Source organism: Oxyura jamaicensis, chromosome 20 (assembly GCF_011077185.1).
Source record: "Oxyura jamaicensis isolate SHBP4307 breed ruddy duck chromosome 20, BPBGC_Ojam_1.0, whole genome shotgun sequence".
NCBI lineage: Eukaryota > Metazoa > Chordata > Aves > Anseriformes > Anatidae > Oxyura > Oxyura jamaicensis.
Window position 1 is genome coordinate 1,880,970 of NC_048912.1, and position 11,149 is coordinate 1,892,118.

The following is an 11,149-nucleotide window of genomic DNA, read 5'->3' on the forward strand; positions in this document are numbered from 1 at the left end:
CCGGCAGCAGGGGGATCACAGCCACCGCTGCTGCCCCAGGAGCAGCCTCGCTAGCCAAGGGAGAGCTGAAGGATCCTGGCAGAGCAGCTCCAGAACTGACCCCTACCGGCCCTGGGAAGACACCAAGGCTACGACTAAAGCTAGAACAGGAAATTCTGTGGAAAGCAAAGCTGCTCTTTTATGCTATTTAAGAACTCCTAAGCAGTATCCACCCAATGGAGGAGCCTGAAGGGGTTTTTGAAATTTCTGCTGCCTCCCACAATTAATCTGGTCATAAAGAGAGCTTTTTGTTGTGTAGGCGCTCTTTGGTCCAGCTGTGCATGACAGGAACCCAGCCCAGGCAGAACAAGGAAACCCCGAGGACCGTGGAGTTTTATATAGCCTTCTTTGACAGCAACTCACTTGAGATATGGATGCAGAGCACAGCCCTCATAATCCAGGCTGGGCAGCAGGCAGCTATAAACAAATCAATTATAGACCGATTCCTCTTGATCTGAGAGATATTGCCCCGGGTCTCAGAGCAGCTCTGTGTAAGGCAACGGGCCAGGCAGATAGAGAACCAGCTCAAAAAGAAGCTATAGGATAATATCTTGGAATAGCATTGGCTCTCAACTGGTTTAACAACGTGGTCTGATTCATCTGTTCAGCCAGCGTAGCACCAAGACTGGAAGAAAAATAAGTCATGCTGAAAAATTGATGCAGCCAGCCTCACACATGAGAGAACACGAACAGATTGTTTCAAAAATACAGACAAAAATCCCTCTCCGGTTGCAGAGAGCGCACAGCTGTGTGCACCCGTCCAGTGGTTTGGGAAAGCCTGCTCTGTACTGCCCAGAGAGAGCCTTCTCTGGGTTCACGAGGAAGGATGCGACACATCTATCACCTGACTCGTAGCAGATCCTCTCCCCATTGACTGGCTGGTGTCACTTCTTATGGCTGGACAGCAGGCAGCAGTTCTTGCTCTCTCTTCTCATGGTTGTTTCTGGATTGTATCAGAAGTCCCCTGGTCAGCTGCTCAGTCAGGGCCAGCTCCAGCTCCCGCTTTGGTCCATTCAGTCCTTTCTCTTGATTTCTCTGTGAAGCGGCCTGGCACTGCTGTGATACCAAAGGCAAGGTGAGCCCTTGGAGCATTCAAAGCAGGCCGAGCACGAGGTGACAGTGCACATCTGCCTAGGTACGGAGCGGCTGCTGTTTAATTCCAGGGCGTTACTTGGTGTGCTGAGCTCATTTGAGTCTTCCCGTCCGTTGGCTTGCTGCTTACCAAGCCCACACGGTTTGGAAGGACACCGTTCTGCTAAGCAGCGAGCCATAACCACAGTGCTGATTTCTCACCTCAGCGATGGCAAAGAGGCCAGTGCTGGACGCTCCTGCCCCTTGCCACGCCAGGCGCAGCGTCCTTCCCTGCATTCTGCCTCTGCCAGCTGCCGCTGCGACGAGTACCTGGTGCACGGTGAAGGCATTCTGCAGCAGGCGGCTCTGAGTCACCTCACCTGCTGAAACTTCTTTCCAGCACCAAGTCACACGCCCCGAGATGGGAAGGTCCCCATCAGTTCTGGGCATTATAAAACCAGCGCTAAAAATCTGGCAGGTGGAACTCATGCTGGCACCTCAGTTTTTATTTATTTATTTATTTTTTTTAACTCCTCAGAACTGTCCCGGTCTTCCTGGCATCACAGCTGTGTGTGCTTTTTAAAGGGGGTTTCATTCCTTGTTCCAAGGATGAAAACAGCTGCTGGTGCACGGAGCACCCCAGGGGAGACCCTTCCTCCCTTCCTTGCCTCTTCCAGAGCACAGAGAGGGGGGCTCCCCAGCTGCTCCGTGAGCTCGCTGCGAAGCTGTGATGTTTGTGAGGGACTGAAGCATGAAGTGCCCTGCTAATGCTAGCAGGTGTGAGCAACAAAGGGGAAGGAGGAAAACGCTGATAATCAAAGAAAGAAAATAGCAAAGAGATAAACCCTCCTGAGCAGGCAGCGTGAACGAGTATTAATGGTTAACTTCCTTATTGTGGGGTAGGAGGAAAAAATGCAATCGTAAAGGGAAAGAAGTTTACCCTGCAAAGCAAATTTGTCATCCACCCTGCCGGATTATCGTTGTTGTTATTTGCTCTTCCCTCTGTGAACAATGCAGAGAAAACATGCAAACACCCCTCAACTACAGCTGCAGCCCCCTCCCCACAACCTCCCTGCATGCGTCCTCGCTCACACAAAAAAGAGGATGCTAAGCGCAGCCTTTGAAATCCAGGAGGATAATTGACTCTCTGACGTGTAGGAGACCACAGGACTCCCGAGGGAGCACAGGTATAAAAGGAGGAGCTGCACCTCCCCAGCAGCTAGAGGACAGCTGGGGGCACATCCGCGTGTCCTCCCCGCTCAGCGGCTTCGCAGGGTCCTGCCCGGGTACCGGTGGAGGGGACGCGTCCAGCAGGGCTCCCAGAAGCAGCACTAGAGAAGTTGCATCTGCAAGAGGGGAAGGGAACACCTCAGCAGGAGCTGATCCAGGACGAGCTTGTGGTCTACGGGAACGGTAAGAGCGGGTCTCTGATCGTGGGTTTAATGAGATAATGTCTATTTGGAAATGGGAGGCAATTTAAACTACACCGAAATGCAATCAAAGCTGGCATCAGTAATTAGCTTTGCCACATACAGTGCCCTTCGTATCCAACGGGATCTTTTTTGTACCAAGTTAGAGAACGAAGCAGTAGCTGGGCTGTGGGTAAGGGCAGATCAATGGAGCTGTGCTGTAGGTGAGCCTTGTAAAACTCCTAGGCATTTCCTAGAGGAAGCAGAGATTTCCTCACTTGCTATACTCATGCAAATTCCTTTTACCCTGGAAAACGAAGGCTGCTTTACTCACCCATCAATAAATCTGTGTTTGCACCATCCCCAAGTGTGAGGGGAAAGGCAGCTGTGTGTTACGGGTAACGCGAAGCCAGCCACGACGCAGAGTAAGGCACCTGAACTGAAACAGGGTATGAGAAGAGCAGAAATCCTAATACGAAAGTTTGAACTTCATAAAGCTGCCGGCACATTAAAGGCTCCATTTCATCTCTGTAGAGGTATGCTTGAGACCGCTCAGGTAAGGTTTCAGAAGCAGTCACCCAATCTCTCCAACATCACTTTCACAAACACTGCTGCATTAACGTTGCACAGGATGGAACGAAGCTCCTGTGCTTTATCTGTTGGAATGGTGTAAGAGCTCTTCATCTTCGGGGGACATTATTCATCATTTTCTTTCACATGCTGCCAGAATAGAAAAGAAGGCATCTCTCGCCCCTGGAGAGTTTTGAAGGTGACAAGGTTTTTGCAGAGCTGTCAAGCTGCCTGTACGCAGGGTGACACTTAAATTCTCCAGTCTCTTTTCTGAAATAGCAGGCACTTCTGGAAAGGGGAGAAGGACTTTCATTTTAGGCTCCCTCACAAGGGAGAAATGGAGACAGAAATATCCAAAAAGCTGAAGGGATGAGAAGCAGGCTGTAGCAAAGGAAGAGAAGACAAAGCAAGACAGGAGGTGAAAGGCAAAACAAAACAAAACAAAAAAAAAAAAGAAAAAATCACAAACTAAGAGCAGAGAGAGGGAAAATTTCAAAGGGACAAAATGTGAGGAGGAAAACCTTTTTTTCCCTGGAGGAAAACCCAGCACTCAGATAATCAGGGCTCTATCCTAGGAATTAAAAAGGGAAGCAGACAACACTGGGCTAGGCTTTCTTTTCACTTGGTGATATTTCACGTCACAGCTCAGGTAACGGCTTTTCCTGGTGCTGAATAAGTCTCCTGGTCGGCACTTTCTTCAGACATTGGTGCTGTGGTCTCCTGGTACCCTCCAACACATGCTTTAGATCATTTCCTTTATCTAGAACAAGATCTGATTTGGGATTTGTCTCAGAGATATTTAGGGGAGAGAGGCACGAAAGGAGCATGTTTTCTCGAGTTCAAATGAAAGAGAGGAAAAGCAGCAGCAGGAGCTCTGCAAGTGTGCCTCTGGCACTTTTTCGCTGCTTCTGGGCATTCCTCAGCTCTCCGAGGGGCAAGAGCAGCTCTGCAGGAGACCAGGTTTCAGAGGGAAGGGGTGCTCCTCCTGCAGCTGCCAGAAGTCATCTCTGCTCGGGTCGGGATCCTCAGCTCTGCTCCCAGGGAGCGGGTGGGAAGCGAGCCGAGAGCGTGAGCAGCTGGCAAGCGGGAGCTGGCTGAGCAAGGCTTGTGGCAAGAAACGCTAATTCTTAGTGCAGCACCTTGCCCGTGTCTGCCCAGGCACTTAGGGCACTGCCTAATCCAGGTGTTAACTTTCACGGGATCAACGTCAAACCTACTTGCGTGGGTACCACACAAGCCCTTAATTATACATCCCCTTAATTAGACATCTACATTCAGCTATAGCCGAGCAGCGAAGCAGTCCCCACTGCTGATGTCTTCCACCAGAACGGGCCCCCTCCTGCCACCACCGTCAGTAAAATCCACTGCTTGGGAAGTTCACTGGGGAAATTAGAAGCCCAGCCAAAACCTTTCCATTTGGAAATGTGGGGGTGTTTTTTTCTTTCTTTCCTTTTTTTTTTTTCAACTAAGTATTGTTAAACATTTGGAAGCTTTTTTTTTCCTTGAAAATGAACATTTTTCTGTTACGGAGATCAAACATCTTTCTGCTCTTTTCTTGTGTAAAATAACAGCAGAACAAGGACACTTGCTATCTGAAAGATTTCCAGCCACATTCTACTTTCTTAAAGAATCTTTTCTGAGCTAAAGATCAATTGCTTTTGATCAAGAGCGTTAACTGGAATATTCCCCTACCGTCTCTCGCTTCCAGTAACAAAAGCATTGCGTTCAGCTCCCAGTGGTGTGCGACCTCGGGTGATTTTCTGCCCTGAGTCATCCATCTGGATGGGGGATACACAGCCCTTCAGCCAGCCCCAGGGTGCAAAATACCGCAGAGTTTGTCTCTGGGCAGACACACACTGCTGGTGAAATCCATCCCACCTCAAAGTCCTGAGAGCTGCGAAGGCATTTCTGATCAGTGAAGGGGCTCCTCTTGACACAGGAAGGCAGGAGAGGTCCTGGGGGACAGCTGCAGATGGAGATTGTGAAGGTCCTGTGCAGCGATGCTGGGCTGGTGAGGAGGTTGCTTTAGGCAGACACTGCCACTGACTCAGTTCCGCATTTCAGGTGAGTCCAAAGGGTGGAAGATGCTGGATAAGGCCACCCTGCTCCTGTTCCTGCATTTAGTTGCATGCTCCATCTCCTCTCCTCTCTACCCAGCTCTCAGGTAAGATACTGAATGCTTCATCCCTGCTGCAACTCTCTGCAAAACTCTCTGACCTTCTGCAAAATAAGCACGTGCCAAATTAAGTTTGCCAGCCCTTTTGAAAGCCAGACAAACTGTATGTGCTCTGGGGAACTTGCTTCTTTACCCTGGCTCATTTTTTTTGGGAACGCCACTAGCTTAGGAGTGGTTTCCAAAGAAGGCAGACACCTAACATGGGATATTTCAGCCCAAACAGTTGGTTTTGGAATTGAATGCTGGATCCTATGAAGGGGAATGTGGCAAAGTCCAGAGCAGCCAGCCCCACCAGCACCGTCACCGATTAAAATTTGTGCCCGCAGGCTACCTGCATTGAAACCGGAGCCGCAGATATTTCAGTACATGAACTCAACAGCTGCGTATTAGTATTTCAAGTATTCCCTCGCCAACTGTTTTAAGTTAATATTACTTCTCACTATTACAAATTGAGGGATGTACAAAATTGGGCATAGGGTTCTCTAAGGTGGATTCACAACATCCCATAGACGATGCTTCGGGCCTTGTGCCAAAGCCGTGGCATGACGATACCACAAGCACTGGAGTTTTGCTTGACAAGAACCCTGAGCAGCATTTGACCACGTTTTGCAATATGCCTTTGTTCTTTTTCTTTTTTTTCTTTCTTTTTTTTTTTTTTTTTTTTGCAGGTACAGCCCAGGGCCTGTTACTGGCAAGGCCATGAACTTCCAGCTACAGGACCGTGGCCCACTGCAGAGCCGTAACCCCTCAACAGAGGAACAGGACGAGGAGGGTTTGTTAACAGACCCTGCTGAGAAAAGGTTTGTACCTTGCCTCTCACCCCCCACTGCCACGGAGGTTGCTGGTTACGATTTTCCTGCAGCCCAGGAGCACACCAGCAGGTCACTTAGTCACACCAGCACCACAGAGGCCAGGCTTAAGGGAGAGAATGCAGATGAACCCTGACACTGGAGCAGAAGGCTGGGACCATGCCAGCTCCCACCACTGCTGCTGTCCTGAGCTGCTTCCTGCTCTCCCCCAGCAGCACAAAGCATTCTGATGGGCAGGGCTGCAAGCCCAGCGCTTCAGCAGGGAGCATAATTTTTCACCAAGCTCTGGGAACCCAGCTGGAAGGCTGTCAGAGCCTCTTTTCCACCCCTGCCAGGAGACAAGGGATGGTTGCTTATCTTAAGTACAATGGATTCATCCTTACAACAGTGGGGACCATGCAAATAGCTTGTGCTTCTCCTACCTGTGGAGTTCCTGTAGCTGGAGAACTGTCCGAGGCTCCTGTCACCCTGCCCCAGCCACAGGAGTGTCTCAGGAGGTGACAGTGATGCTACAGAGCACAGTAGTGTCCCAGCTGCAACTCTGCCCTCTACCAGCCTCCGGTTCTCCTTCCTGCTGCTTCTTTGACCTCACTGCTGTTTTGCAGGCACTTCTCATTAGCTGTTGCAGTGCAAATACTGATTAACAGATACATTTTGTTTTCCTGGCTGCCTCCCTGTCAGATCCAAAAATCCCTCTCATCTTTTTGCCCTCCAACACTAGCTCAGTCCAATACTAAAAAGCCTCTGGCATGTTTACACCCCTGATCTCAGCAGTTACAGCTGGTGTATTTTGACATCTGAAACATCCATTTCTTACCTAGAAAGCTCCCTGCTAGCTCAGTGGGCACACCTCGTGCTTGTCTTTCACCCCTAGGATGCAGCGCCACGCAGATGCCATATTCACTGACAACTACCGGAAATTCCTGGGGCAGATTTCTGCCCGCAAATTCTTACAGACCATCATTGGCAAGCGGCTCAGGTAAGCCACGGGGGTTTGCTGTCCCAGAGACAATGCTCTGCTTCCTGGGCGTTTTTTTTTTTAATGCACGTGGCAGAACAGCTGCCTTCCACTGCAACAGAAGCAATCTCCTGCTGCTCCACACCCCAAAGGGCATCCTATATCCCCACTTCTAAGATCCCTCTAATCACAACAATTATTAAATGGCCTAATTAATCCACCCCTCCGAGGCTATCAGTGTCAGATCAGCTGCGAGCTGTACCACGCTAGCAATGAGCACCAGTCTTTGCAGATTAATAGCTGTGATGATCATTCATTGTTAGCAAACACCCGCTGTTATGCCTGGTCTGAACAGAGAAGACAGCCTCTCCACTACAGCTTTGCAGCTGTGGTTAGATAGATCAGTTATTGCCACTAAAGATGACCAGCTGGTCAGATGCAAGCCAGCTCTGACCCCTCTCCTATCACAGAGCAAACAGCTGCCCAATTTCCTCCCGAAACGGGGCAGAACAGCCCCAGGCCCAGCAGGTTCCTTGCCATGCTGGTCAGCCTGAGGGACTAAAACATACCTCTGAAACAGACGGTTCTCATCTTCGCATCACAGAAACAGTGAAAGCAGCCCAGAAGAAGGGGTGCATGAGCTTCTGACGAGGCGCCAGTCTGACAGCATCCTGATGGACAGCCGCTACCACCAGCGGATGGTGCTGAGGGACTTCCTGGGAGCCATTCTGCAGAATCAAAGGTAGGTGGGAATGGTTTCGTAACCTGCCCTCCGCAGGAATAAGGCAAGGTCCTTTCTGCTGTCTGGCTTTTAGATGTGAAGCTACTGGATTAAGTACTACCTTTCAGATACACCCAGGGAAAAAATAAACCTGATTCCATAACCCACCCCTTCCCTTCCATGGGCAAGTAGGGTGCGCAGAAGGATCAGCCTGTCCTGAGCCAGCCCGCAGCACACAGCGGCACATCACTGTGCTGTCTCCTCACCCCCCTAACTCAGTAAAAGAGCAGTAGAAAAAAAAATCTCAATCCCAGTTATGTCATCACTGTCCTATTCTCTTCTTTCACAGGCCTCAGGACATAAACAGCAGCCAGTTAGAAGGGTTTCCCAACACCCTGGCTAAGCTCATGTAAATGTTTCTCCCTTTTTCGTCTCCCCGAGCTCTGGTGAGTACCATTCCTGCACAACTGCGTATCTAACACTGCTGCTGCGCTGCACCCAACAAGTGGCTTGAAGGCTTTCCCTTAGCAAAGCCAACTCCCACCACTGCCCATGAGAAGAGGGTGTAGACTGCAATTTAGGGGAAAAAAAAGCTCCCAACCGATTTTGTCAAGTGCCTTGTTTAGGTACTTGACATTGGGACCACTCAGACCTGTTAGGCTGAGCAGACACCTAGGCACGTGTTTCCACAAAACACCCCTGGTCTAACTACTCTGGCCTGAGCCCTACCACAAACACAGCTCTCAGGGCAGATCTATCAGCAAATCCAGCAGAACTCAGACACCCATCTGGGCATGTGGGAACAGGCTGGTAGCAACCAAAACATCCTCATAAAGCTGACAGGCACCAGGGCTGAAGCTAACCTAAGCGCAGACAAAAATCTTCTCCCAGGGCGCAGAACGTTCCTCTAGATGCCCGGTACGTTTCAGGCTTTCCCTTTCACTGCACTGGACAGGAAATGAAACCTTCGTTTTCTGTTCCCCTCGACCCTTAAATTAGTCACCTGGAACGTGAAAGATGCTCTAAGCCCTGCCAGCCCTGGGGGAGTCAGAGCCAGCCCACAGGCCATCCTTGGTAATACCTTCATTCATACAAATGTGTCTTCCTCCATGAAGCAATTTCATCTTACTCCTGTCTCAGAAATTAAGCTTGTCTGACCCTAGTCAGCACAATATGAAGCAGTGTGGAGAGATCTGTGAGAATATTAAATACAAAAAGGGGGGGGGGGGGGGGGAAGGAGGGAGAAAGACCAGAACTGTACATAAATCATGCGTATGGATTCAGCCAGGAAAGCATGGCATTTTAGCATCTCTTGCCACGTTTGAGTTGGTTACATTCAGTTCTTTTCACAAATGATGTCAGCCAGGAAAAGCCTCAAAAAAGAAAAAAACAGTGCGCACTCACCAATAGCTTTTTCATAATTCTCTTTTCCTCCTGCTTCTGTACAGAGGAACTCAGAGCGCACGGATCTAACTGTACAGTAAGCCATTCACAGCCATGAAGACGTTCCTGGAGGTGACCAGCTGGAACTGAAGCATATAGTCCTCAAATCCGTTTAAGGGAATGGAATTCTGATGCACTACTTAATTTACGTCAGTCTTTACAATTTAATTCCCCTCTCTAAACATTGGTTTGTGTACTGAACCAGGAAAAAAATACCTCTGTGGTTTAACCTCAGGCTGCTTTATATAGAAAGGCTAAAACAACGAGTACGCTTGTAATCCTGGAGACATACCGTCTACTAATTAAGGCTTTCAAATCATGAAGCGCAGCAAAATTTCTGCCAAGTCATCATTCTGTTTGAGGGCCTGATTAATATGAGGCCACCAAAAGGCACCTTTTGGCAGTTCAGTGAACTGATTACAGCCTCCTCCAAAAAGATGCCGATGGCACAACCACACAGCACAGAGCAGGGCGAGGTAACGCACAAATCCACCAGCCTACCACCCGAACACCGCTGGGGGCTGTCACTGTGCAGCCCGGGGACAGAGCCCTGGCACCAGACCTGGACTCTGAAAAGCCTGGTGACAGGCAGTTACCGTTCAGCCTCAAGGTGTTTACGCTGAGGCTACAGCTTTGCTCTGCAAGAGCAAAAGGAGAGCCCCGTGCATCAGGGTGGGCTGGCACTGCTTTAATTCAGCGTGCCATCCAGGGGCTCTGAACACCACCACGGCTAGGGTTACAGCTGTAAATGTTCCCACTACCATGTACAAGAAGTTACTAACCCAGTGATCTCTCACATAACGACTTCCTTCTCTGTCACCCCAATTATCCCATTGTTCGTGTACTATTTATGTCTTCAGAAATGTAAATAGTGTCAGGATGGGGTACGCTTTCCCATCCTTAGCAGGGAATAAAAGTTGTTCTAAATAAACCTGTCCAACAGCAGGTCAAGATGGCTCTGTGTCTATTGAGATGTTAGTTTCTTGATTCCAGGCACAGAAGGGATAAGGAAGATGTTGCCCAAAGACAGCAGCAAGAGCACAGAGGACAACTCGGCTGTGCTTACAAAGGCACTGGGTCCAGTGCCAACCACTTGAGACCAGGCTGGAAATACACCTGCAAACAAACACAAGGGCTTCTTAAAGTATCCCTCACTGCACCCAAACAATTCCTTGGCAATTCACAATATTTGCCATCTCCTTTTTCCTCAGGTGATCATGTTTTAGTGCAGTAGGCTGCAGCACACATGGAAATCATACTTGCACCAAATCCCTATAGATAACATTCTCCCCGCTCAAGTTTTACGACTGTAGCACTACAAAAATATTATCAACTGCCCAGCAGGGGGGGAAGCAGCGGGGGGATGCTGAGGTCCATCAGTAAAGCTATGACAGCAGCAGCACACTAATGGGTAATCCACTACCCTCACGCAGGCAGAGAACCGTCACGGTGAGACGTAAGTCATCCTTCTGCTTCGCAGTACAGCTTGACAGAGAAGCTGGAACAGAAGAAACAACCTGAATGGGACTGCTTCAACGAGGGTTTGTAAAGCTGCTGTCTAACACCAGCCAACGTGCCTGAAGCCATTACAAGTTGCTCCAAGGAAAGGAACCCCCCTATCCAATACATATTCATAAATTAGGAAGTAAACAAGGTAGCAAAAAAATTACAAGTGACATGGAAGCTATATGCAGACACTATGCTACATTCAATAGTTTTAAATCAAAAGATGTATCATAAAACACTTCGGAAATACCCAAGTCTGTGTGATTAAACAGCTGAGTGAGCATTACCTATCTGCAATAAAAGGGAGTCATTTGAAAGCTCGGTTTGCATAAAAATGAGGCAGCAAATGCTCAAACTCTGGAAGATGAAATGTTTTTTTTAAAAAAAGCAGAAAGTGTCTTAAGAATAAAGGGCCACAGGAAGAACAAACATCCTTTCCTAACACAT

At 49.0% G+C, this 11,149-nt stretch overlaps 1 protein-coding gene across 1 annotated transcript; it reads left to right on the forward strand.

The window, feature by feature from the left end:
• Positions 1-1,855: 1,855 nt before the first annotated feature.
• On the forward strand, positions 1,856-9,645 carry GHRH (growth hormone releasing hormone). The gene is made up of 7 exons (XM_035343998.1): positions 1,856-2,523; positions 5,154-5,253; positions 5,934-6,065; positions 6,949-7,053; positions 7,637-7,774; positions 8,103-8,199; positions 9,202-9,645. The coding sequence occupies exons 2-6, from the start codon at positions 5,174-5,176 to the stop codon at positions 8,164-8,166; spliced, it is 519 nt and encodes a 172-aa protein (XP_035199889.1). The 5' UTR covers positions 1,856-2,523; positions 5,154-5,173; the 3' UTR covers positions 8,167-8,199; positions 9,202-9,645.
• Positions 9,646-11,149: the final 1,504 nt, after the last annotated feature.

Excerpts from the sequence above, each read along its gene's own strand:
- GHRH (XM_035343998.1), top strand. The coding sequence starts at position 5,174 with ATGCTGGATAAGGCCACCCTGCTCCTGTTCCTGCATTTAGTTGCATGC. Across the intron at positions 7,054-7,636 it reads ATCATTGGCAAGCGGCTCAG|AAACAGTGAAAGCAGCCCAG; the intron begins GTAAGCCACGGG and ends TTCGCATCACAG. Across the intron at positions 7,775-8,102 it reads GCCATTCTGCAGAATCAAAG|GCCTCAGGACATAAACAGCA; the intron begins GTAGGTGGGAAT and ends CTTCTTTCACAG.